We start from the raw sequence: 27,535 nt of genomic DNA, 5'->3' as shown, positions 1-27,535 counted from the left end.
ATAAGTTGCTAGTCCATTTTATTTTATTTTATTTTATTTTATTTTATTTTATTTTATTTTATTTTATTTTATTTTTGTTTTTGCTAGTCCGTTTTAATTAAAGGTGCATCTTTGTAACATCTTGTCCTCCTAAAGTAGAAGCTTTCATATACTTGTGCCTTTTCTAGAAGAAGAAAATTACTTTCCTAGAGTTGTTACAATTGAAGACACAAGAGTTGTACATCCTCCACCCACCTTCTCTTCAGTGTTTGGAATAGTTATGTTATCTTAAAAATGATTCTCTAAAAAGCATCATAGCAGAGCTGATACCAGTTCTTAGAAACCTTCCCTGTGTCTTCCATAGTCCCCAGGTATACTCTTTGGCAGGGGACAGAAGTGTTCTACCTTTCTCTTCTCCAGAATTACAGATGCTGGAGCTTAGGTTTTGTTTTTCATTTATTTAATCCAATTAGTTTTATATACTCACATACTTGAGAAATTACTCTTGAATTATACATTACATGAGAACATTTTAATGAAAGGAAGGCATAATTAGTTTATGAGAGTCTTGTTTTGAAAACAGATTATAAATTTAAGGGGTTTATACGTGAATGATTTTATTATCAAAGTATATACAAAACCACTGCAATCTGTATATGACCCGGGGAAATTTTCCTACTATTATCTTTTTCTTTTTCTTTGTTGCATATTTCTGAAAGAACATGAATGTGTTTTATTTTTGTTCTTTGAATTTTTTTTACTTCCAGGAGCCATTAGCTTTTCAGTTGGACAAGTGTGGAGAGAATCTAGGAAAATCCCATCTCTTTTAGTATTTTTGTATTTTTGAGAAATACATTTATGTATGTTTTCTGGAACATTTGTGTTCTAACACAGCCCCCTTCCTAGAACTGACTATACACAATGAGAATACTCTTCATATTTGGACATTTTAAAAAACACACTTAAAGCAGTATTTCTTTGTGCTTAATAGTTGTATTGAACTTATTGTCATGATATTTTTCATATTTTGCTCTAGTTCTTCATAAGCAAAAGTTTATTAAATGACTTGCCCTTTTCTGTTTTCAAAACCTATCAGAATGTTTAAAAATAAAGTCTTAATTATTAAATTTTTGCTGTTTGCAAAGATCAAGTTACCACATAAAAGGAACTTGATTTTTCAGTGAAGGAATCTTCCTGTTTCCTTCCAATAAACTTCCCTTGCCCTATAATACTTACTTAGTCTGTTGGCATTATTTTTGGGATATAAAAAAATCTATCACACGGTGTCCTAGACATTCTTCAAGTCAGCAGAAAAGACAGAATTATTCTTATTCTACTAAATGAAATGGATTTGTTTTTGTTGATTTGATATTTTTTAAGAAAATCATAAATTTTTGCTCTTCCAATCACTTTAGACCTCCAGCTATGTATTATACTGTATATATGTATCCATCATCTTTCCAAAGTCTGGTGGGCATAGTTGAATTGCTATCTGTTTCTGATTTTGATTTCAGCAATGGGCAACTTCTCAGTTACTTTAAAAAGACAGACTTTTTATTAACATGATTTTCAAAGTGTAGTAAAGGGGGCTGTGGATTCTTGTTTTCTTTTTTTTTATTTTTGTTTTTATTTTTGTTTTCTAATAGGTAAGGAGTTTCCATTGTTGAAAAGTCAAAAAGTATACAGAAAAGTCTTATCACCTTTGGCCCACAGTTATCCTGCTCTTTCCCTGGAAGCAATATTTCGAATAATGCTTACTTCAACCTGTTATAGGAAAAAATACTAAACATTTTTATGAATTCTTCTTAGGATGTTCATTAATTTCTGCTTACTCAAATTTTACAGAAATAAATGGTGACTGGCAAAGAGCTGATGGTGTGTGGAATAAAATGCAAGAAGAAAATATTATTCCACGTACAAAGACATTAAGATTATTAGCAGAAATCCTTCGAAACAGTAATCAGGAGGTTCCATTTGATGTACCTGAGGTAATTTGTTTTTAACTGTAAGCATAACAGGTTTCATTGTCAGTAGAACTACAGGGCATAGTTTAGCCCCAGTTTTATACTAAAAAGATCAATCTGTATACCAGTTTTTTTTTTTGTTTAACCGAATAACTTTTGTCTTTAAGTTGTGGTATGAGGATGAAAAGCACTCCGTGAATCCTTCACCCTCACATGCAGAAATTAATATCCAGAAAGATCTATTGAAGGCCTGCAGACAAAAGAAAAGCAAAGGTAAATCCATATGGTGGGGTCTTCTAATAGCAACATGGCATCTAAGTCCTTCTAACAAATTAGTAGTGTTCTCGGAAGGAGATGGAACTTATACATATTAATTATTTTCTTTTGTTCTTTAAATAACAAGAACATTTTGGGATAGTTGGAAAAACTTAATTATCAATGAGTAGTAGATAATATTACGGAATTATCCCACCCTTTTTAAAAAAGTTTGTTTCTTTTTTTAGTATCTCTATACCCAGTGTGGGGCTTGAACACATGACCCTGAGATCAAGAATCTCATGCTCTTCTGACTGAGTCACCCAGGTGCCCCTATCTCATTTTTGTTATACGATAGTGGTATTAAGTGGTGGTAATAGGACAGTGTCGTTAAATTTTGAGATCTATAATGAAGTACAGAGAGATTCAAAGAAATGCAAGATATCTATAATTTATTTTAAAATAGCTAAGCCATAAGGAACAAAGATAAAGCAAATCTGGCAAAATGATAATGATAATTGTAAGATGAAGGTGATGGGTATATAGAAGGGTCCATTATACCATTCTTTATATTTTTCTGTGCATTTAACATCTTTTATAATAAAAACTAAAATAGGCCTACCTTTTATCGAAAATTCTACTACGAGGTAAAAAAATAAGCTCTTATGCTTTCTCAGTCATGAAGAGTAACTTTATCCTTTGGGTCATTTTCCTTTGCAGCATATTTAGTGTATACACCCTTGAGTTTTTCAACATCAATATACTTAACCTAAATCTAAAATTAATTATGACCATCATTACTATTTGAGTGTATTAGTGAAATTCTGATTTGACTGAAATGAATATAAAATACAATTAACTGTTTTGAAGGCTCTAGAATGCCTTTGTATATTGACTTTGTAAAAATTGTTTTTATTTAAGACAAATGCTTAACCAGTTAACTAAATAAATATAATACAGTATTTATTATAAATGTACCCCTGTTCTAGTTTTAATATATAATGTGTATTTATCCTATTAGTTCCTCAGAGTTTTTAGTTACTTTTGTGTATATCTCAGGATTTAAATGCTTAGCAGAATATAAGTACTTTGGAAATGCATCGCTTGCTTTATCGAATTTCTGGTAATTTAGGATATACTTACTGACTTTCACACCAGAAACTTGTGGTGAATGAGTGTGGGGCATTATTATAGTGATGGCCTTTTTCTTTCTTTTTCCAACTAATAGAGAATAATAAACAGAGTCATATCAATTCATACAAAGACTACAATTTTAGAGGTGCCAGGGTGGCTCAGCTAGTTAAACATTCCACTCTTGTTTTCAGCCAAGGTTGTGATCTTGGGGTTGTGAGATTTAGCCCCATGTGGGGCTCCATACTCAGAGTGCAGAGTCTACTTGAGTTTCTCTCTCCCTCTGCCTCTCCCCTTATTCACATGTGCGTGCACATTGCTCCTGCTCTCCTTTCCTCAAATAAATAAATCTTTTTAAAAAACTACAATTTTAGAAAACAACTAGTGATATTTTCTAGATTATTATGTTAATATTAAGTATTCTAATTATACTTACAATTTATTGAGCAAACTATGCTTATTGGGTAGTAGACAATAATTACTGAATGATAGATTTTATCTGTTTTCCTTGGTTAAGATGCAAGTATTGCTATCATACCTTTTCTCTTTAGTTTTCTCTGAATTTAGCATGAAAGAATGTTTTTGACATTGTCACTTCAGTTTAATTGAAGGGCTCTTGCAAACTGCCCTAACTTTGAAATAGAAATATCATGTCTACTTGTTCAGAAACCTCTAAAGTAGTTCAGAATGTTCTGAGCATTAATACCATGTTCACTCCTAGCTGTGTGTACTATATTTCCTTACATTGAGCTTTATACCCATCGAAGGTCATACGTGATAGTTCACTGGTGCCCCATCTCTTTTTTGATTTGTTTATACACACCAGAGAGTGGATTATAGTTTCAGTTGGATGTTTATAGCCAAGCAATTTTATTTCAGAAAAGTAAGTGACTGAAAAGTGTAGTTACTTCTCTTTTGGTAACATCTTTTCATTCACTGACAGTTATTGTGAACAAGTGAAATAAAACTGTTAATCAGTCAAACAAATGTTGCTTAGTTTACTTGTTAGATACCTGTATATTTGAAAATTGTATGTTTTTGTATAAGTCCTGTCGTAGCCAAATAATTTGATCTCCTAATTTTAGAATTATAGGCTATATTCACTTTAATGCTATTGTGTTGAAATGTTAACCATTGTAACCACCCACTTATAGATTAAAGATTGCTTTAAAATGCATCTTTTGCTCCCCTCAATCTAAATTATACTTCTGGTTTATTTTGGACCTTAACACGTATTTTGCAATTTATTTTGAAACCGGTATCATCTTTTGACAAACCAATTCAGAAGAGTTATTTCTCATTTTTATTGGCATGAAAATAATTTATTGACTTCAGAGAGCTAGTATAAAAAGTAATTTTAAAAGGAAGTCCTTTCAGGTACCAGCCATGTGGCTTAAGTAGCACGTCCCATACTGTGACTTTGTTTTTATAAAGATGAGAAGGGTGACCACATCTGCTCTTTTGTTCAGTGTGTGTCTCTGTAGAAGTGGTATGGTGGGTGAACATGAAAACAAATGCATATGTGGCTTTGGAGCTTCGCTCTAGGGTATTTTCCCTCCCTTTTGACATTTCAGAATAACATCATCTTTTTTTTCCTTCACAGATGCACATACTATTTTCCTGAAAGCACAAAAGCAAAACATTGTGTTGGACAGTGAAACTTACAGCAGTCTTATAAAATTACTATTGGAGAAGGATAGTTTGGTAGAAGCAGTGCAAGTGAAAGAATTGTGAGTATTGGGACACCTGGGCGGCTCAGCGGTTGAATGTCCGGGCATGATCCCAGGGTCTGGCATCGAGTCCCACATTGCAGGGAGCCTGCTTCTTTCTCTGCCTATGTCTCTGCCACGTTCTCTCTGTCTCTCATGAATAACTAAAATCCATAAAAAATAAAAAAGAATTATAAGAGTCCATTTATTAAACTTGTCACTTAAAAAAAGTATCAGCTATCACTAGGATTTTCCTAATGATTTGTTGTAGTAGCAGCTGCTTGAATATCCTCAACCACACACAAAAATCCTATGAAATGATTTTCTAATTTCATGGGGGTTTTGTTTTTATTTTTTACAAAAGATAGAAAATAAAATTACTGGCCCTGCAAAGTGTAGTACATTTTCTTTTCCTAATATAAGCTCACCACTTATTTATGAAGCCCTTATAGAGAAAAATAATTTTTTTTCCTTTATCATACTGTTTCTTGTTCAGCAGTTACATCCGTGAGCCTTTTGTGGTAGAAGGAGCCTGATATAACGAAATGCCGAAGGGCTTTGAATTTAGGTAGGGGTTTCAATCTTACTTGAAATCTCTATTGGGGAAATTACCTCCCATCTGTGAGCTTCATTTCTTCTATGTGGTGAGTGGATGATAATAAGATTTACACCAAAGATGTAAAGATGTAACCCTTCTAGGTGTTAAAGGACATAGAGTGAAGAAGAGAAAATATAGGTGCTCAAATTTTAAATGCCTTTTCTTTTATACTTCTGTTGTGTTTTTTTGTTTGATTTTGGATTTTTAAAAAAAAGTTGGGTGGTGGTGTTAGAGGTTTTGTCTCTCTTGCCAGTTCATTAGAGTAAAATTAACCAGAATAAGAATAAAATTTTCTTACTTGGTGTGTTAGTTAACGGACTCTGTCGTCTTATCCCCAAGGAGTTATCATGAAAAGTTGAGTTATTAACCAGAAAAGGTCTAGAAGGGAGCAGATCACTGACCTGCTCTGGAATGGAGACCTGTCCTGATGATGAGTCAGTAGCCTTATTTTCAGTGGCAGAGGTCAGCCTTTTCCTAGTGTATTGCAAGTTCTGAAATAATCTCTCTTGGCTCAACTTTGGCCTTCAATATTTTGAAGTCACATTACTTTTGAAATATTAGAATGGTTGCATAGAAAATGGATGCTTGCCATTCTTGCAGTTTGCTGGAAAATCTGGTGTTAATGCTATTGTTATGTTAAAGCTGTGTACCATAGGGTCATATTTACTGTGTTTCGTTACTTTGAAAAGTGTATATGACTGCACTTGTCTGTGGAAATACATACATACACGTGTATATAGATGTGTAGATATATCTATATACAAGCACAATATGTGTGTGTGTGTATATATATATATATATATATATACACACTATACACACATATATATACACATATCCCCACTATGTATGTATGTGTATATATATATACACACACACACACACACACACAGTCTTGAATCATCATTGGTATATCCTATGTCAACGACACTCTCACTAACACTTTTTAAAAGTTCAAGTCTTTAATGTATTCTATATCTCATTTGTGTGTTTCTACTCAGTTGCTAATTAAATTACGTATCTCTAGAATACTCAAGACATGCTCAATTAGTCACTTGGAAAATTTGACATTGAACAGTATACCATCATCTGTAATCATTGGAAGGGGGTGGGCGTTTTTCCTAAAATTACTTTTCTCAGAAAATTATTACCTAAACTCTATCCTAATACTGCCCATGTAATCAGCAGCATTCTGAAGCAACAGTGATTTGGGAGGAGCAGGGGCAGAGAACAGAAAGGAGCATTTTATGTTGAGAACTGGCTGTGATTAAGTGAAGGGACAGAAGCATAGAAGGAAAGTGTATTTAAAATTTTTAATCCTGAGGATGGTAACAGGAATCTCTGAAATACTTCCCCAAAATACAGATTATCATTTGTTTTTGTTTTCATTTTTATTGGGCTTGTTTTAGAATGGTGAACCTCACATTCTGTTAGCATGAAAAGATCCCCCACAGCCCATCCCAAAGGTTCTGATTCATTTGATCTGGTGTGGGCCCAGGAATCTGCATTTTACTAACCACCCAAGTGATTCAGTGATCACATGTCATAAACATTTTGATCATATACCATTAATAGTGCATTGTACTAATGTAGTGCATGTTAAGTATATTTTAAAACACACAAAATAGAAATTTTTCAGAGGACAAGATTTAGAAATAGAGGCTTAACCCTCTTCTTGCCTCATCCTAGAGCATTCATGCAGCATGCATTCCTTTCATCGAAAATGGCTCACTGGGATCCCTGGGTGGCTCAGCAGTTTGGTGCCTGCTTTTGGCCCGGGGCGCGGTCCTGGAGTCCCGGGATTGAGTCCCACGTCGGGCTCCTAGCATGGAGCCTGCTTCTCCCTCTTCCTGTGTCTCTGCGCCTCTCTCTCTCAATCTCTGTCATGAATAAATAAATAAATATTCAAAAAAAAAGAAAATGGCTCACTGATGGTGGTTTTTCAAACTGACGTTGTAAACAGTGAGCCATAGTCCGTCTCTTTAATGGGACAGAACCAACATTTTGTTTAAAAAGAAGAGAAAATAGTGAATGAAGCGCTTCAAGTGGTAAAGATCATTTTGTGAGTTTTATTTATATGTGCACTGGTAAGTAGTGTGAAACCTTTCTTACTGTGTGTGACTGGATCTTGATCACACACAAGTGTGAAAGCTACTGATCTAGAAGATGCTTGCAAGCACAGCCCTTCTATTTCCCCTGTATGTACAATGTGTAAAATGTAGGTTGATCTTTCCTTCCCTCCTTCTCTAGATCTTCATGAAGCCTTTCTGTACTCTTGAGGGCATTTCTATCTTAGCTATGTTATCCTTTCAGAAGTATTTTGCAGCTGCCTTCCACATCTAGCTGGGTGGGCCTAAGAGAATCCTAGATGCAAAGCCTTACCGTGCCTGTAGGTACCTAATCAGGGTACCTAATCCTTTCCCTTGAACCAAAAAAATGTTATATCTGACTATGAAAAATTGTTATCTTGGGGGTGCCCAGGTGGCTCAGTTGTTGAGCTTCTGACTCTTGATTTCAGCTCAGGTCATGATCTCAGGGACACGAGGGTAAATCCCAGGTCAGGCTTTGTGCTCAGAGCACAGGGTCTCCTTGAGATTCTCTCTTTCCCTCTCCCTTTGTACCACCCCGCCCGCACCCCCCCCCCCCCACAGGAGCATGTGTATGCAAGTGGGTTCTCTAACTGTCTCTCTCAAATAAATCTAAAAAAATTTTGTCTTGGGTTATTTTGAAAGTAACTTTTGGCTGGAAATTCAGAAGTGGTAGTTCAAGCTTCTAACTAGGTCATCTCTTCCAGTGCCCTGAGTAAAAAAGAATTGTTACTTTTTCTAATGGCCATCTTTATTGTATTATGGTGTGACCAGATGAGCCACAGTAGCAAGTAGCAGCACCCCCATGTATTTTGGTACTGTTATTGTCAGTTCATAGATAGCAATCTGTTGTTTGGGGGTTATTTTAGTCTGTTATTTTACCTTGCATGATTCCACTTACTCAGTCTTAAGAGCAGTAGTTTTCTCTATGAACTAAAGAATGCAGTCTTTTTTTTTTTTTTTTTTTTTTTTTTTTGCTGTACCTTTGCTGTCTCTGATGTGTTGCATTCACTTGATCTCTAGTGAGAGTTCTTCATTTTTATCAATAAGGTAATTTAACATTTCCTACAAGTTATGGAACCTCAAAAGTAACAGTAACAGCAGCCTTTAAAAAATTAGCCAACTCTGTTTCATTTTTAGTTAGAGTTACATTTCCCCATGTTTCAAAATTTAGATACAATGAATTCTTTCAAGGGGAGGGGAACTGCTTATTCAAAGAGCAGAAAGGGAGATTACTATTTTAAATCTCTGATAACACTAAACTGTATTTTTAGGAAACTGTGATTTCCATTCCTCCATCACAGTTGTTGCCACATGTGGCTGGCTAATGACTACCCTATTTATTGGACATCATGGATAAGGAATGTTCCCATAATCTGGGAAATTTGATTTGACAGCTCTGGACTAGATTTTTTTTCTTATAAAAGGGAAGATCCGAAGTATGGGTCAGAAGTATAAACTTCTTTTATTGTTTGAGAGAGATCTTTGTTCACAGAGATCTTTGCCAGTAACTTTTTGTAGTTCTTTCTCATTTGGCTAGTTTGGAATATATTTTGGTTTGGAATGGTCAGTTTGTATATATGTAAAATATAGATGCTCAGTATATAATAGAGGTGGGGAGAGTTTCTGGCTTCCTGTTAGTCCCCACTTTTGTATTTCTATTGAATAGGCAGTTTCTTGAGATAGAAGGAGATTATTGAAAAAAATGTTCTGTGTTTTTGAGGTTTTTGAAAGGCTGATAGTTCACACTTGATATCAGTTAAAAGGAAATTTTGCTACTGCATGGTTTCAATGAATTTAGGTAATATTTTCATGTAAATATGGTATAATACATGTAATAATGTTGGCTTAAGAAGTGAGCTTAATTTTAATAGTGCCTTCTGTTTATTTAATCATGCTAAAGATTGAGAAAGTAAATCCTTTATTTTATGCAGTTTATAGTCTCATGCACGAGTTGTTGACTTAAGAGCTTTGACAGATGGGACAAAGGAAAAAAGTCAAACTGAGCAATGGGTGCTTTGGTGGGATTAAGAGGATTGGTTGGGGGGATAAGAAAATCCTGTGGTCGGGGACTGCAGGGGTGAATCTCCGTGGCTGGAAGTGACTGACTGAGAGGATGGGCACGTCACAGTGTTTTTGGAGGATTTTCTTGGGATTGACGAGAATAATTTAGCAGTGACCCTGCTTTTCTCTCAATCTGCTCGGCTTAGATGTTCATGTCGGCAGGCCGAGATTGTTGGCAGCAAGATCATCACTGAGCTTGATAAGGCAAATGGTGGCAATTGCTTTTGCTCCTTGTGACCTGTGGAGATTTCCTAATCGGGAGATGAACCCTGGGGGCATTAAGGATGCCGAAATTTCATCATAGGAGATGTGCAAACAGTGTAGCAAACAGAAATCATCTCAGCCGAGGGTTGGTTTTTAATCACATAGGGTTTAGTCAGAAGTAAAGCGATTTTTGCTCTTGAGCTTTAAAAAGTTGGGAGATTTTGTTTCAAATCTAAAGGCTGGGACAAGGTGGTTGTGTGAAATTTTTAATTTTAATGTAACAATGGTTTTAGTTCTGCAGTACGCTCACCTTTAAAAACTGTATGTATCTAGATGACAGAAATTTGAAAATTAATCAACCAAATGATATGGTGTTAGTAATATGCTTTCGTTTATATTTAAAATATACAGTGCTGAAAATAAATGTTCATTTTTGTTGCCGAAAGAATAGTTTTACATTTTATAATTATGGTGAATGTAGAGAAAAGAGGAAAAAGTATCCAGCTTAGGATACAGCAGAACAATGCAGGGCATACAGTTATTTTATCATCTAATATGTCAGCATTCAAGAATCTGAACCGATTGTTTAAAAAAAATCTTGTACTTTGTTTCTTTTGTTGCTCATTTCCAACTTTGTCATCTGTCAGAATGCAAAAAAAAATTATCCTTCTATAACCATTGACAGGATAACACAAAAGCTGTCTCCAGGTCGATATTTTGCAGCAATATTTTTAACATACGAACAGTAGTTTTTATAATTTCACCTTGGTGCTCAACCATTTATTATCGTATCAGAAGCATGTCAGTAATTCCTTTCTAAATGTCTGCTTCTTTTAGCGCTGAGACCCACATCAAGGGCTTCACACTGAACGATGCTGCCAACAGCCTCCTCATCATAACGCAAGTTAGGCGGGATTATTTGAAAGGTATGTCACAATGCTTGACCTTTACGTCACATTAATGCCTCTGCAGATTTTTCTTGTAACGCCCTTCGAATACTTGGATAAAGGAGTCCATTTAGCAAATTACCTGCTTATCAAGAGCCTTTTGTGGTAGCTGAGAGACGTAAATTACTGTACATGCATTTATAATACAGCTTGAATATGAATGTACTTGTCATTTGACCACTTAGTCCAGTTTCCATTCCATTTAACACAAGATGGGTTTTCTTAAGATGAATCACAGCTCTTCAGACATGCAAAATTTGTGTTCCAGAACGAGAGAAAGTACAGGCTTTCAAGTGCGTTAAAATTCACAGCACAAGTCATTTTGCTTTGGAAATTAACATACTTTAGAGCATCTGAAACAATTCCCAGCAGTTGTTTCTTGCATATTGTGTTGGTTGTGTGTGAGATAGCAAATGAGTTAAATTGAGTGTTAAATGTGTGAGATTGTGCACCAAATGATTATAATATTGATTTTTTAAACTTAATCTAATACTTTTTCAATAGTTCATAATACCAACAGCAATAAAATACAGTGTTTGTTTGAAGTTTAGTGTTTTTCAATTAACGTTCAGAAGATAACCCCAGAAAGCTCCAGAGATGATTTTTGGGAAGACTGGAAAGGGGGCTGTTTGTTTAGTGGAGGGTATTTGTGGATCTGGAAGTCTTATGAGTGAACTCCCAAGGGGAAAAAACGATGACTCTCTTAAATTTAGGTAAGCATCTTTTCTCCTTGGGCTTTAAATATGAATTTTAGTCAGTACAGTCAAACCATTAAAATCATGGTGTTGCCAGTACAACAAAACCCACGCAGGAAATCTTTAAGCAACATTGAAAAAGCTCTCTAACTGTTCACTATGATACCTCCTTTCTTCCTCGGTCTGTAATAATGATGTTATTCTTGATTTGCATGTTTATAAAATAATCTCACATCCTTGAGGAGGAAGTTGCTAATTGTGCAACTTTAATGTTGCCTATAATTCTAAAATGTGCTGGTTTTTAGATGTCCTCCTAATTGATTGGGACTGAGTATGTATGTGATTTCTCTCTTTGCAGAGTTTGTATTTCAGCACTCCTTCCCCAGGCAGGGCCAGGGGAAGTCCTTTTGGACAGGGCTTGTTACTAAAACTTCAAAAGCTAGACAGTCCTTTTGGACAGGGCTTGTTACTAAAACTTCAAAAGCTTTCATTTTGTTTTTTATTTTAAAAAACCTCTTTTTGTTAAGTTGATATTTTATGTAAAAAATTGTAAAACATTGAAAAGTTAAACTTGCTCCCCACATAAATAAGCTTATTTTTTTGTAAACATGGAGATAAAGATATGACACTTTTTTAATTTCAAGGGGTTAATTTTTGAACCGAACGTGAACTGAATTTGTTTAACTTGACTACTGTCTTCCACTTATATATTTGGTGCCCTGTGAAAACTACAAGAAACTTTATGATGTGATTTCACATCTATTCTTCTCAGCTATTCAGTACATCTGTAAGTTGGCTGAGAGCAGGAGTCATGACATTACCACCTCCACTCCCACATACCACCTCCCATGCCTTGCCATCACCTAACCTGTTGTTAGAGTACGGTGATCATTGGCAAGGGTGGGAATGGTGTTGGCACAATCTCTGTCTTCTTATCTTGCTCCGTGGCTGACTAGAGCTTCCAGTTTTTAAAATCCCTTTCTCCGGGGATCCCTGGGTGGCTCAGTGGATTAGCACCTGCCTTTGGCCCAGGGCGCAATGCTGCAGTACCGGGATCGAGTCCCGCATCAGGCTCCCGGCATGGAGCCTGCTTCTTCCTCTGCCTGTGTCTCTGCCTCTCTCTCTCTCTCTCTCTCTCTCTCTCTCTCTCTCTCTCTCCCTCTCTCTCTCTCTGTGTCTATCATGAATGAATAAATGAATTTTAAAATAAAATAAAATCCTTTTCTCCTTTTCAGGTTTCTTTTTTCTCAGTCCTATCTAAAAGATAAAGCCAGTTTAATCTTAATATAATTTTATAAGCAAATGCTATTCTGGAATATTAATAGCTGATTTGTGGCACCTTTGCAATATAATCATTATTAGGAAATTAAGGTGACTGTGAAAAGGGGAAGAGTAGGGGTGGGTACCATTTTGGGTGCCCCTTAGGTCCTAAACTATATAGAAAGCAAGTCCTGTTACGGAATTTGATTTAGGTTCTAAGTTCCCATGCTCCCTTAGGATAGACGTAAAATAATAAACTGTCCCAGTCCTCTCTCTCACTTACACACGTAACCAAAGATGCAGGCTCTAGGGTGTTGGATTCTTGGGTTGGTGTCTAGCAATATGACCTTGGGCAAATTATTTAAACTATCTCAGTTTCTCACCTGTAAAATTGGTATTTCTCTCAGAAGTTGTGAGTACAGCTGTGTTTGCATGTAGTAAATGCTCGGCAAAGGTAGAAAATGTTCAGTTTATGCTAGTTACTGTCATCACTATAATTTTCATATTTTTGTTCTTCTTTTGATCCAATGGTAAGAAGCTCTTCTCTAGCAGATAATACTTAGTTAAAATAATATTTTTTAAGTTGATTATCTCTGTATGACTACCAGTTAAGAAAATTTTATCAAGCTTTTTAAATACAGATCGTATTGTACTACTAAAATAAAATAACATTTTTGTTTCCTAGATATACATATGTATTTATAAAATTTTAATGAATGTGCCATGTAAACTACCTATTTTCTCTTTTCCCCATCTGAGAATCACTGGTTTAGATTGTAGATTAGAGTATTTAAAAATTGTTTACTCAGTAATAAACCCTCAATGCATTATGTTTTTTACTGTAGCACTTTAAAATAGACTGTTTAATTATTAGCTTTTCCCCATTCTTCTGTAGAAGATAGGTTGTTCTCATTTGGAAGCTGCCTTCTAAGTCTTAGGGTTTTTTTCTAGGTTACATTGCTTTAATTTTGAAAAAGCCAGGAAGTTTTTCTTGGTAGCTGTAGTGTGATTGTTATGCTAAATATTACATTTTCCCTTCAGTCTACCACCTTATCTTTAATGTGATGATTTTGCTTCACTGGCATATGAGTCCATAAATCAGAAGGATAGTCCATATTTATCCATAACCAGGTACTTAAAAAAAAAAATCCTGTGGCTTTATCCAAGGGGATCTTATAATATTTATTTTCTTTGAAAAATGAATGCTAGCAAGTATCTATGAAATATTCAGTCATCTAAAATGAATTTGTTAGTGTGGAAGTTGAATGTTCCAGTTTGGTCACAGCTGCATAATCGATCCTCTTAGGCTAGAAAGAGACATTGTTTTCAAGGAAGAATCTTTGGGATATTAGAAGATTTTGATAATCAGGTAAACTGTGAGTCTAATAAAATCTGGGAAAGCATGAATGTGGTAGAAGTTGTAATATTTTGGGAGACTCTTTAATTTTTAAAATTCGGATTTCTATTTTTCTGAACATGCCATTTTCCTTGAAATTAGTCACTAAATGCTATTTCTGAAGGCAACCCACATTCTGTCAGTAACATTTGTATTTTCTCTGTGATTTAAAGAAGAAATTCTCTGCTCTCTGATATTTTATAGTCAAATCATTATTTGTTTTAGGTTTCTCATAAAGTATTAATATTTTCTGTAATCTGGAATAAATTATTCATGGCTTTTTGTGGGTAGCCATTTGGTGCTCGTATTTAAAAGCTGGTTTTCAAAATGCATTAGTACAATTCATAAAAGAAAAACTCTGTCACCTGCTCTTCTATTGTAGAGGCCCTAACAACACTAAAAATGGCCTTGGATCTGAAGCAGATACCTTCTAGGGTAGCAGTGACCCGCCTCATTCAGGCATGTGCCATGAAGGGTGATGTAGAAAGCATACAGGAGATTCAGAAGATGGTAAATGGACTTGAACATTCAATTGGACTTTCAAATATGGTTTTCATCAATAACATTGCTTTGGCAGAAATAAAGAAGTGAGTATTTTCAACTTTTCCTTTACTGGATACTGATAGCATTATCTCAAATACCACTTTTTAAAAACATTCTTAGGCTATTAGAAACTGTATCAACTGCAGAGGAAATATTAATGCCAGTTGCTGATTGTTTTCTGTTAGGGAATAATTATATGTTACAAAATGTGTTTTAGCTTTGAATGAGACCTTAGAACCACATTTACCAAATTTGTAAATCCATGAAACTTTCTTCCATGGTTGGTAACTTTTTTCATTCATACTTGCCAGGCCCTGGTTGTTGAAACACTGATACAGATGTGAAAAATGAGTTCATTTCATTGTCAGCAACACTTGAGGGTGACACTCAACTAGAACACTGCAGAAGCAGAGGGACATGCAAGCTTGTTAAATAAAGATAGTCATTTCTGTTTTCCCCACTGTCCTACCCATCCTCTCCTGTCAACACACACTTAAAAAGGGAGGTGTTTAGAGGGGATTCTCTTACACCATCTCTAGATTCTTTGCAGAGACTTGCCACTGTATAGAAGTAAATAAATACTTCATTTTTATTAGCCTGGCTAGCAAAGTACATTGCTTAAGTTGAAGATTCGTGGGGGTAATTACGGAATTGACACTCTTCATACTTCTAAGTGTTCTTTAGTAGTTAACCTCATATACAGTTAATGCCTTGTGATCATTAAAACGTAGTTTGTTTTTGCAGGGGTTTTTTGTTCCCATTTCTTTGGGAGGAGAAGTTTTGCTTTTCCCTTTTAAAATTATTACCCGCCCCAGATAGAACTTTAAATTTTCCCTTAATAAGAAAATGTGATGGGATGCTTGGGTAGCTCAGCGGTTGAATGTCTACCTTTGGCTTCAGAGCATGATCCTGGAGTCCCGGGATCGAGTTCCACATCCGGCTCTCTGGCTCCTTGCATGGAGCCTGCTTCTCCCTCTGCCTGTGTCTCTGCCTCTCTCTCTCTCTCTCTCTCTCTCTCTCTCTCTCTGTCTATTATGAATAAATAAATAAATCTTTAAAAGAAAAAAAGTGATTAAGTTAGAAGAACAAGGAAATTAAGATCTGAATGAATTTTAAAATGTTACCATATTAAACATCATTTTATATGAGGTGGAGAATGTGTTTTTATTCACTATTAAATAATTATCTCACTAAAACCCATAAGAAAAAGGTATTAAAATAGGGTATTTGGGCAGCCCGGGTGGCTCAGAGCTTTAGCACTGCCTTCAGCCCAGGGCCTGATCCTGGAGACACGGGATCGAGTCCCACCTCCAGCTCCTTGCATGGAGCCTGCTTCTCCCCCTGCCTGTGCCTCTGCCTCTCTCTCTCTCTCTGTGTGTATGTTTCTCATGAATAAATAAATAAAATAAAATCTTTTTTAAAAATATATTTTAAAAAACCAGGGTATTCATTTTTATTAGAGAATTTTTATATTTAGGTAAGAATTCCAACATAAAATTGATTATTTGGATGCAGAGTACCATATCATAACTGTAAAGTATCGATCCAGGAGTACCTTGACCAAAAAGATAATCATGCAGATAATTTTTATCATAACTTGTTACACAGAGCTATGTCATTGTTTTTTGTTGTTTTTTTAAATGTAAAGACACTTTTTTTTCTGAGAGTTTTAGTATAAATTGATTATTTTTCAAATGTGTGATATCCAACAAAAACAAATTGATGTGGCTGTGGTTGATAGACATGAAAGTAGACATTTGAAGACATCATCAGCATCTTTAAGAATTCTGAGGTATTACGCATTATCTTCACCCCATGTAGTCGGGAGTAGTTGTTAGATCGTAAAGCCAAAGTTATAGCACTTAAAAGACTTTTCATTTTATACCCAACGAGCTACAGAATCAAATTAGATATTTAAGGTAAACTATTTTAAGTTACTGTCACTGATTCTTCCATATGTAGTCATTTGATCTTATCTCCAGAGCATTGTTTTTTGTTTTCTGTGTTGTGTGTGTGTGTGTGTGTGTGTTAAGATTTTATTTATTCATGAGAGACAGACATACACAGACATAGGGGGAGAAGCAGGCTTCTTCGGGAAACCTGGTGCGGAACCTGATCCTAGGACCCTGGGATCATGACCTGAAGGCTCTACCACTGAGTCACCCAGGCGCCCACCTGAGCATTGTTTTACAATAAGCACGTACTTCGGTTATTGTAGCATGAACTAGTGATTGCTTTTGCCACCTATTTGTGGCAGTTTACATGGTGGTTTTGAGTCCAGTTTACATGGTGGTTTTTATTGGGTTAGTGATAGATATGTTTCCTTTTTTTCCTAAAGTATTTGTATGTGTGAATCTCAAAGTAAGTTCTCATATTAAAACTGCCTGCAGGAAATACTTTTTTTTTTTTTACAGTTGATTTTACTTTGTCTTACAGCAATAACATAGATGTTGCAGTAGAAAACATTGAAAATATGCTAACTTCGGGGAGTCAAACCATGGAACCCCAATACTTTGGCTTGTCATACTTATTCAGAAAAGTAATAGAGGAACAGATGGAACCAGCATTTGAAAAGAGTAAGTGAGCTTTTCTCGCTAAAGAACACAGAAGCACATTTTCTCTCTAGTGAGGCTGGACCAAATGTCGTTGGTGGGTGAGTTATACCACTGTTTAAACAAAAGGTTTCTCTTACCCGTTACTTTTTCAGTAAGCATCATGGCAGAGAGACTGGCCAATCAGTTTGCAGTTTACAAACCTGTCACTGATCTTTTCCTTCAGCTTCTGGATTCAGGCAAGGTGGATGATGCCAGAGCTCTCCTACAGGTAATGACTAACCACCCCTGAAACAATGGGCCTTGTGACTTGAGAGAACTATGAGAAATTACTAGACCTAGGTATGGCATGGTAGGGTTTTGGAAACAGAGCATGGTGCTGCCAGTACATTTAAATTCTTTATGAACCAAGGTCGCATGACAAGGGCTGGATTGTAAGTGGAGGTTGCTGGTTTTAAAGATGCCAGTCCAGGCTAGAAATGCCCTAGGACTTAAAAGGGAGTGAAGGAAGATGTGTTTTGCTGAATGATGTAAAAACAAATGTTTCTGTACAGATAGGTAATGCAAAACCATTCCTTTGATTTCCTACTTTAATTTCTCCAACACTCTAAAGACTGTACATCACCATGGCAACACAGTTTGCAAACAAAAAGTAGGAAATGTTTGCTTTTCAAGTACAGCTTCTCACTTGAATACTCAAACATTCGCAGTGCCTTATTCAAGGTTTATTAAGAGTTGAATTTGCTTTCTATTCACTTGCGTGTCACAGACACATTAAATGACAAATGCAGGTCTCTGTGGCCCGCGCTCTCAGTTAAATTAGCAATCTTCAGGGAAGGAGACAACTGTATTCATGCCATTTTAACAGCACTAAATAGAAAGCTGTGCCAAATGCCGACAGAACGGTGGGTGATCGGAGCTGCCACTGGCAATGTACACAAACAGGCACCGCTGGGGAGCCCTTCCCAGCAGGTGGCAGTCAAACAGTCACTGCGATCCCGCCAACGGCTGTGTTTGTGTAGACTCCCTGTGTCAAATTGAGGCCCGGGACCAATCTCTGATAGTAAATAGTATTATATTCAGTTCCATTTTTACAAGCTGCAAAACACGTTAAGCAGTAGATGGGGAAGGTGAAACTGTGCCCCTGTGCTGGAGCTCTAGTTTTGATCCTTGAAGTTCATCTAGTTTGACAGACTCCAAGCCATTTTTAAAAGGAGTTCTTAAGTTTCTCAGTGTGAACAGTTTTGTAAAAGATGGAACTTGGCACTTGCCTCTTAGGCTTTTTTTTTTTACTTCTTATTCCTGGACAGGGAGAAACTCCAGCTAATTGGGAATGTTTTGGTTTGGTTTGATTTGATTACCCCCCCCCCCCCCCCCCTCTTTTTAACAGAAAGGGCAGTTCTTGTAGATAAGGAATTTCAGGAATTCTTTCATTGTCTTACCTTACTGCTTTTAGTGTTAAAAGTTCCATCTAAAAGGAATAAACTGAGGCTTTATCTTTGTGTGTACACATTTCTAAGTGTACCTACTAGGGGGTGTGCATCTCTACTTACACATGTCAGAGTCTTCGTTCCATTTTAACACACTATTTTGATAGTTCTTTATGAAGTGGCACTTGCTGTTTCATCTGCCAGCCTGTCCTGAGCCAACATTGTCCAGGCTCTTCCTAGAGTGCGTGCTGACAGCAGCCTTAGCTGGGAGGAGGCAGGGCTGCTGCCCATGCCCTCTAAGCTGCACTTACACAGCGGCCTGTCTAGGGCTCTGGGTGACAGCTGTGCGTTGATGCAGCAACCACAGTTTTTTTGTTGTCATCCCTTCAGTAGATGGAGGCTTCAGATGATAAACCCTTTACCCATCCTTTACCTGCTTGTCAAACAGTCAAAGATTATTCTTGCTGCAGCAAAGAATACTTTATTCACAGATGTCGAAAACATCAGTTTATAATGTAAATGTTCTGTGTGTCCCCAAAAGTTCTTTTTATACTATTCGTTTTAGTATTGACAATGTTTTAAAGCTTTGAAAGAGCAATGTGCTTTTAGAAACTTAAAAGAATGACATCTGTGATGAGTGTAAACTAAAATATTGTCTTGCCATATTTGATTTCACTATAGCATCTAAGATTGGATAGACACTTGATTTATCTGGTCTGTCACATAAACTTTTTTTTTTGAGTTTAACTTTTGTCTCTTTCTCAAGCGCTGGCTGTCTGTTGCAATGAAAGCCTTTTATAAAATAGAGAGATTGAAATCAGTCCTTTTGTATGCATAAGTGTAGGTAATTATACTTTAAAGAGAACTTGCTTTGTACATTTTAATTTTTATAAAGAAACGAGCAGTTATCTCCCTGACACCTTATTAAATGTATAATTAACCTTATGATCCCTAGCTCACTTGTGAATGCTTGGCAGAATAATTGGAGAGGAATAGTGCTTCTTTTTTTCCTCTTTCTTTGCAGTCCTAAACCTTATTCTGCGGTTGTTGAAGCATTAGTTTAATTTTTCCCTTTTCTTTTTAAACAAACTTTATACTCGCAGCGCCAAGGGCAGCATATTCACGAAAGCTCAGCGTAGCTCGCATTTGTTTTCTGTTTTCTTGCCGTACAAGAATTGGTTGACGATTAGGCCTTCCCATTGGTAATGATACATTGCTATATTATTGTGAACTTTGTTAATTGGAAATATTCACCTTGGTCTACTTGTTTATCAAAAACCTTCACTTACCAAATGATGTTTCGATTTTTAGAGATGTGGTGCGATTGCTGAACAAACTTCAATCTTCTTGGTGTTCTGTATCAGGAACTCTCAGAGACCAGGAAAGGTACTGTGCTTGACTTGCTGACAGATGTGGGATGCTAGAAGCCAGCCTTATTTAGGGTGCTGAGTTTCACATAAGAGCTCTGGGTCGGTCAGTACCTTACCTAAAATCACTGTAGACACTGAAGATTTTGCTTATCTCTACTTCACTTTTTTAGATGTTGATAGAGAGTCCGTTCTGGCTCCTTTGTTTTACTGGAAATGCAAAACAAGTTCACGCAGTGAATTCCCTGTTCATGTAGTTGTGTGGAAGGAGCCCTAAGAAAGGACCCTTAACAGGTGTCTGGCTGGCTCAGTAGGTGGAGCATGGGACCCCATCTTGGGGTTGTGAGTTTGAGCCCCACATTGAGGGTGGAGATAACTTTAAATAAATAGATAGATATCTTTAAAAAAAAATAAAAAGAAAGTAAGAAAGTTGCCCTTAGAAATGGAAGAGAAATATCCTATTGCTTAGGTCATTTGGTCCATTTAATAGTGGGGAAGCGCTTGAGGAGAAAGATACTTCACTGCAGAGTGTCTCCATGCTGGTGTCTACTTCTGGCCAATTTCTCAGGTCCAAGCCATCAGGTAGATGAGCCATTTGGCTTTGAAACTAGCATTTGCCACAAATTAATGTTCTCTAGTTGTATAGTTACCTTATTTACACTAAAAAGCGGTGTGTGTGTGTGTGTGTGTGTGTGTGTGTGTGTAAACAGAACCAAGTGCTATTTTTGATGTTAAAAAAAAACAAAATCGGGATCCCTGGGTGGCGCAGCGGTTTGGCGCCTGCCTTTGGCCCAGGGCGCGATCCTGGAGACCGAGGATCGAATCCCACGTCGGGCTCCCGGTGCATGGAGCCTGCTTCTCCCTCTGCCTGTGTCTCTGCCTCTCTCTCTCTCTCTCTCTGTATGACTATCATAAATAAAAAAAAAATTAAAAAGATGTATTAAAAAAAAACAATCGTATCTCCAAAAAATTTTTGTAGATATGATTTTATCATTGAGCATAGCAAACCTCATTCTTAGGTTTTTGGGGCACATATAAAGTTTCAAACTGAGGGCCAATTGTAATGTTTGTTTTATGCAAAACATTTAGGTTTCCAGTCTGAGAGGTCTGCTTCTCCTTAAGTTCCCCCACACTAACACACTGGTTTTTGTTTTTAAAATGTACCTAATTGCACTTTTTATGTCTTATATTTATTTATAGCAAATTGCTTTTCAAAAATATTTAGTTGCCTTTATTTTTCCTTTCAAAGAGACTATTTTTTAAATTTGTGATTAAAAAGTATGAGACATCCAAAAAGCACTTGGCACTCTACATGTCTGTGCCCATATGCCAAGTATCTACTGCCTTGCATGGAAGACAGACAGGAAGTGTCCCGTAATATATTTGCTCAGAACATTCCTCTCAGGAGACTAAATTGCAGGAAGTCCTGGAAGGATTCAGATCCAGTTATATAGATTGACTGAATAAATGTGTAATGAGTGAATTAGAATTTTTTAAAATTCCACTTATATTGTCTAGCTGTTTGACAGTAGGATAAATAAGATATAGTTTCTTTTGTGAGCTGAGAACATGGCATAAAGGTATAGAAATCCATCCTTGATTTATCGAGCAATATCAGAACGTGTTTGGTTATCACTAGGGTGTGGCAGGTATGTATTCACTATAGGAACTAAACCCATAGGTTTGTCCAGATAACCTCTGAAAGTACTCAAGTAAACATTCCACTGAGATCTGGAAATGGCTCTGTTTATATACAAGGCAGGGAAAACTTCAGAATGTTTAATCAAATTCTTCATTTTATTTAAAAATCTTGGCACCTTAAGATACAGTTAATATATCTTTGTACCCTTTGGGATTTTATAACTTCTTGGGAAGGTTACCAGTTGACAAAAGAAGCAATCTTTATGATATGTTAGAAAATTATTCATAGACATGTGAATGGAATTTCATTAACTTTTGAAAAATGCTTGTTTTGGCTGTAAATTATTAAATCAATAAATACTAAGATATACAGAAGGGGGAAAAGGTAATGAATTGAATAGACAGTTGTGTAGTAATTGTGAAGATTTTCTGATATAATGTCCATATATCAGTGTTTTATTTCACTCTTCTTTCAAGCTGTGGTAACATTTCCTATATTTAATTTTCTAGGCATCCACTCTGAAGTCTTTGTTAGAATTGATTCCTGAATTAGTTGAAAAGGAAGAAGTATACACTTCTGCCATGAAATGCTGTGGTAATAAGTTTAATCTGACTTTGTTATTTAAGTGATTTAGATATTTGTTGTATAGTCAACTAAGTTAGTCTTTAGCTCAAAGACCGTAATCCTAAATATCAGGTAACTATGATATTCTAAAGCTAAATCAATTATTTATATGTTTTAAAACTATGAGAAAAAATATGTAATTATTCATAGAACTAACATAAGAGTATTCACTGAGCATCCTTGGTTGGGCCCAGCTATGTTGAATAGGATCCCAGACTCCAGAAAGCCCTGGAAGTCCCCTTGGGTGAATACACCCGGAAGCAGTCTAGTCTCCCCAAGGCCACCTAAAACAACATGAAATAGATACATATTTGAGACTATCACGTGACTTGTCTTGTTCCTTTGGTACCCTCCCCACCTGCCTATACTTGTGAAATAACAGATCCCTTAATTAAAAAATGGGCCCCAAGATTTTACTTTAAATCACAGTTGAAATTCCAGTCTTCTAAGCAGATGATTGCCAGCTCATCACACATGAAAGGGAACTAGGCTAAAGTCTTCTCAGTAATCAAGATAAGTGTAAGCATTTCCTCTCTAGTTATGATCACCTGTCCATCTGCCACCCACTGATCTGCTCATGTGAGGCAAGGGGCAATTAAAGAATTACTTTATTGATTTCATTGTTGTCAGAACAATAAACTGCAATCAGAATTAGTAAATTGGTTCTCTGTCTTCCACCCTTACAAGGGGACCATGATATATTTCAAAATAGAGGCAGTAATCCTAAAACTTCTCATGGTGCCTGGGTGGCTCAATGGGTTAAGCATCTGCCTTAGACTCAGGTCGTGATCCTGGGATCCTAAGATCAAACCCTCCATCAGGCTCCCTGCTCAGTGCGGAATCTGCTCCTCCCAACCCACCACTCCCCGCCTGTGTTCCCTCTTTCTTGTGCTCCTTCTCAAATAAATAAATAAAATCTTTTTTAAAAATCATAAAACTTCTCAAAGTTTTGGGTTTGGGAGATGTTAAATAATGACTACCAGGAAATAGTGTCAAACAGCATAAAACTGCTACTAAATTATGTAATGTCGCTTGGGAATTGGGATGGGGAGGAGCCGGGAGACCATGAAGGTAGTAACAGGCCACATGGGAGAGTTTCTGAGTAGCTTCCTGGACAATAGTAGAGCTTGAGGTGAGCCCTTGACAGTGGCAAACAAGGGCTTTGGTCCCTGTGGGGACCAGTTTTCCTGTAGAGAGGAAATTGACTTCACCCAAACTGCAAAGATCTGACAGTTGATGAGTCATCCATGCTCACTCCCTTTGGGGAGATACTTAATTTACAATAGGAGAATGTATTGCCAGTCTTTTTGGTGTTGTTTAGCTGATGATCTTCATTTTTTTTTTTTTAACGATTTTATTTATTTATTGATGAGATACACAGAGAGAGGCAGAGATACTGGCAGAGGGAGAAGCAGAGATACTGGCAGAGGGAGAAGCAGGCTCCATGCAGGGAGCCTGATGTGGGACTTGATCCCAGGACTCCAGGATCATGCCCTGGGCCAGAGGCAGGTGCTAAACCACTGAGCCACCCAGGGATCCCCCTGATGATCTTCATCTTGATGTAGATCTAGACTTCCCCATAATTTACACGACCCTCACCACAGTAGTCCTTGAGTTAGCTTGATTTCAAGTGTGGTTTTAAGCAGAAGCAGGTTGGGTGGTGTGTGTTTACTTTGTGACTGAGGACTTTGGTTTGTGGTCACTTTAACTGTCATGGGTCTTTTAATAGCCTTTTTGTCCTCATCTCTTTCATCCTGAATGATGCTGAATGAGAGGTGTGGGGAGGAGTGAGGGACCTGTGGACTCTGAGTGTGGCATTTTGTTGAAACTAGTTAAGTATTCTTTTGCCTTGGGATAAAGGGGTTCAGGAATCCCTGAGTGGCTAAGTGTTGTTGGGAAAAGAGGAAGGTAGATTGTCTTCATCTGTGATTAATAATATCTTTTTTCCAGTCTTAGACAAGGATGCTGTATCTGCTAAAGTGCTATATGAAAATCTGATTGCAAGGAATATAAAATTGAATGATCTGTTACTAAAGCGTTATGCAGTTTTGCTGAAGAGTGCTGGAGAGCCTGTCCCCTTCACCGAACCCCCTGTGAGTATTTCTTAATTAAGGGGGGGAAATACCTCTAGAGATTTCTGTATGCTCTGTATTAATGTGTAGAAAAAGTAAGTTGAATACTTAATTGCATACGGATTAGATCTCTGTGAAGAAGCCTCGGAGGAAGGCTTCAGGAACTGAGCAGTCATGCTGCGGGTTTGGCTGTGGGAGAACATAGCCCTCTGGGGCTGAGGTTTGAAATAGAAGGTCAATTTCAGACCTTCAACTATAGGTATGGATTTATCAAATGTCCTTGGGGCAATTCTCTCATCATTTCAACTTGAAATAGGATTTAATGGCCTGTATTTCAATAGCCAAGCACATTGTCTCCCTGTGAATTACTTGTTCATTTCAAGCAAGTTGGTTATTTCTTAATCTAGGATTTTTTTTTTTTAGGTAGAATTGACATAATAGTTTCAAGTATGTAATGTAATGATTCCATATGTGTGTATATAGCAAAAGGATCACCACAGTAAATCCATTAACATCCATCACCACACAGTTGGGAATTTTTTTCTTGTAATGAGAATGTTGAAGATCCACTCTCCTAGCTACTTTCCAATATTCAATATAGTATTAAGTAGAGTCACTGTGCTGGATGTTACCTCCCTATGGCGTGATCGTTTTATAACTGGAAATTTGTACATTTTGACTCCCTTTCACCCCTTCTGCCCACCTGAGGCAACCCCTAGTCTGTTATCTATACCCATGAGCTTGGGGTTTTTTGTTTGTTTTTTGATTTTTTGTTTTTGTTTTTTAGATTCCACATAAGTGAGATTATATGCTATTTATCTTTTCTTTCTGATTTATTCCATTTAGCTTAATGCTCTCAAGGTCCATCCATGTTGTTGCAAATGGCACAGTTTTTTTCTTTTTTATGACTGAATAATGTTCATATATATCTCATATATGTGTGTATCATATATTCATATATCACCTTTTCCTTATCCACCCATCCATTGATGGACACTTACTTGCATTATCTATCTCCATGGGCTGGACTACTGTAAATAATCAGTGAATAGTGAACATGAGGTTGCATATCTTTTCAAATTGGTTTTGATTTCTTTTGATTAATATTGAGTAGTGCACTTCCTGGATCAAATGATATTTCCATCTTTAGTTTTTTGAGGAACCTCCATACTGTTTTCTATGGTGGCTATACCACTTTACATTCCCACCGACAGTGCATGAGGTGCCCTTTTCTCCACATCCTCACCAGCACTTTTTATTTCTTGTCTTTCATATCGCAGACATTCTGACAAGTATGAGGTGCTCATTGTGGTTTTGATTTGCATTTCTGTGGTGATAAGTGGTGTTGAGCCCCTTTTCATGTGTCTGTTTACCATCTGGAGGTCTTCTTTGAAAAATGTCTTTTCAGGTCCTCAGCCCATTTTTAATCAGTTGCCCAGGACATTTTGTATTGTTTTATTCTATTTTAATAAGAGAAATCATACATGTGGGGCGCCTAGATGGCTCAGCCCATTAAGCTGATTTCAGCTCAGGTCATGATCGTGGAGTCCTGAGATCAGCCCGCATAGGGCTCCTTGCTCAGCGGGGTGTCTTTTTCCTCTGCCCCTCACCCTGCTCATGCTGTCTCACGACTGCTCTTTCTCTGACTCAAATAAATAAAATCTTTTTAAAAAGAGAGAGAAATCATACATGCAGAATTTTTTTTATTGTGTCATTAAGCTGCAAGTCAGTACTCATGTTTATTTGAACCTTCCGTAGTCAGGCATAAATGGCTGCACACACATCACATGTGTGCACACAGTGGAGGCTCTCAGTGCTAGCTTTAACTCTGGACTTGGGCCCTTCAGCTAGTGATTCCGTGAGCAGAAAGGAGTGCTGAGGCTTGAGGGGATAGCGGTTGCCATGGGCCCGGTGGTCTTTGCTATCAGTTTGTAGCACGTTATGACTTTTGAGGGTTTGGTTTGGTTTTTTATGACTTGAGTTTTGTGCCATCAATTCTCACTGATAACTACTCCTATAACTTCCCTCCCTTTTTGTCTCCTTAACAGGAAAACATCCAATTTTATAGAAAGCAGCTAAGGGATTCAAGGAAAGACCCTTTGTGAAACAAGTAGGCAGTACTTTATTTCCTGTGTATTTGTGACTCAATGTCTAAAATGTTATTTTTTAAGTATATTTGAGAGGACAATAAAAAACTGAAAAGTTACTTTGTGTATTTTTTTATTCATAATGTATATGTTCAACACTTTATTGACAATACTGTGTGCAGGTATGCATGTAGTCACTAGACTTTCTTGGGGTTTTGCCTACAACATAAATCTGTGGCATTTTCTTTGCGGCTTCTGATGTTTGAAGCTGTCAGTTTTCAGGGTTCTTCTCCTAGTGACTCTTCAGGTTCCCTGCTCTGTTTTGTTCATTATTTTCATAAAAATGTTATTCCTTTATTGAAGATTTGCTTGCTAATATTGTCTATCTGAAAATTTTGGAGCTAGACAAAATGATAGTGAGCTTTCTAAGGCTTTCCTGCTCCATAATAGGAATTTGCTTCATGTGTGAAACCCTACATAATCTTCCACTTTTGTAGATTTTTGGCACCAGCAGGCATGTTATATTATAAGTCATCACATCTAGCACTCATCTTCCAATGAGAAATGGAAACTTAGAGACTGTCCCTTGCCTTTGGTCAGGGTGCTCTTTGCCAGTGCCTAGATGTTCCCCACTATGCTTTTCCCTTCTACCACGGAGGCTTCTGAAAGGCTCTGTTCATAGCCATCTGTAACACTGAGCCCTAGCCATGACTTTGATCATGGAGCAGAGCAGTGCATTTCCTCTTGGCTTGGTTTCACGTTTGCCAACACAAGTACACCAGGCTTTCTTACTTCATACTCATCCTTTGAATATGTGATTTTATATATGAAGGACATTGTGGTTTATTTTTTTTTTAATTTTTATTTATTTATGATAGTCACACAGAGAGAGAGAGAGAGAGGCAGACACAGGCAGAGAGAGAAGCAGG

At 36.8% G+C, this 27,535-nt stretch overlaps 1 protein-coding gene across 1 annotated transcript in view; it reads left to right on the top strand.

Moving 5' to 3' along the window:
• Positions 1-26,725, top strand: part of LRPPRC (leucine rich pentatricopeptide repeat containing) — a 106,937-nt gene extending 80,212 nt beyond the window's left edge. Inside the window, exons 28-38 of the mRNA XM_025992562.2 lie at positions 1,825-1,967; positions 2,111-2,216; positions 4,933-5,059; positions 10,829-10,917; positions 14,672-14,876; positions 17,269-17,408; positions 17,540-17,655; positions 20,126-20,200; positions 22,333-22,417; positions 24,398-24,540; positions 26,568-26,725. Of these exons, the coding sequence (XP_025848347.2) occupies positions 1,825-1,967; positions 2,111-2,216; positions 4,933-5,059; positions 10,829-10,917; positions 14,672-14,876; positions 17,269-17,408; positions 17,540-17,655; positions 20,126-20,200; positions 22,333-22,417; positions 24,398-24,540; positions 26,568-26,624 (1,286 nt within the window). The 3' untranslated portion in view covers positions 26,625-26,725. The remainder of the gene's footprint in view (positions 1-1,824; positions 1,968-2,110; positions 2,217-4,932; positions 5,060-10,828; positions 10,918-14,671; positions 14,877-17,268; positions 17,409-17,539; positions 17,656-20,125; positions 20,201-22,332; positions 22,418-24,397; positions 24,541-26,567) is intronic.
• The last annotated feature ends 810 nt before the right edge of the window (positions 26,726-27,535 follow it).

Source organism: Vulpes vulpes, chromosome 16, assembly GCF_048418805.1.
Source record: "Vulpes vulpes isolate BD-2025 chromosome 16, VulVul3, whole genome shotgun sequence".
Lineage (NCBI taxonomy): Eukaryota > Metazoa > Chordata > Mammalia > Carnivora > Canidae > Vulpes > Vulpes vulpes.
This window is presented reverse-complemented; position numbering and strand designations above follow the sequence as displayed.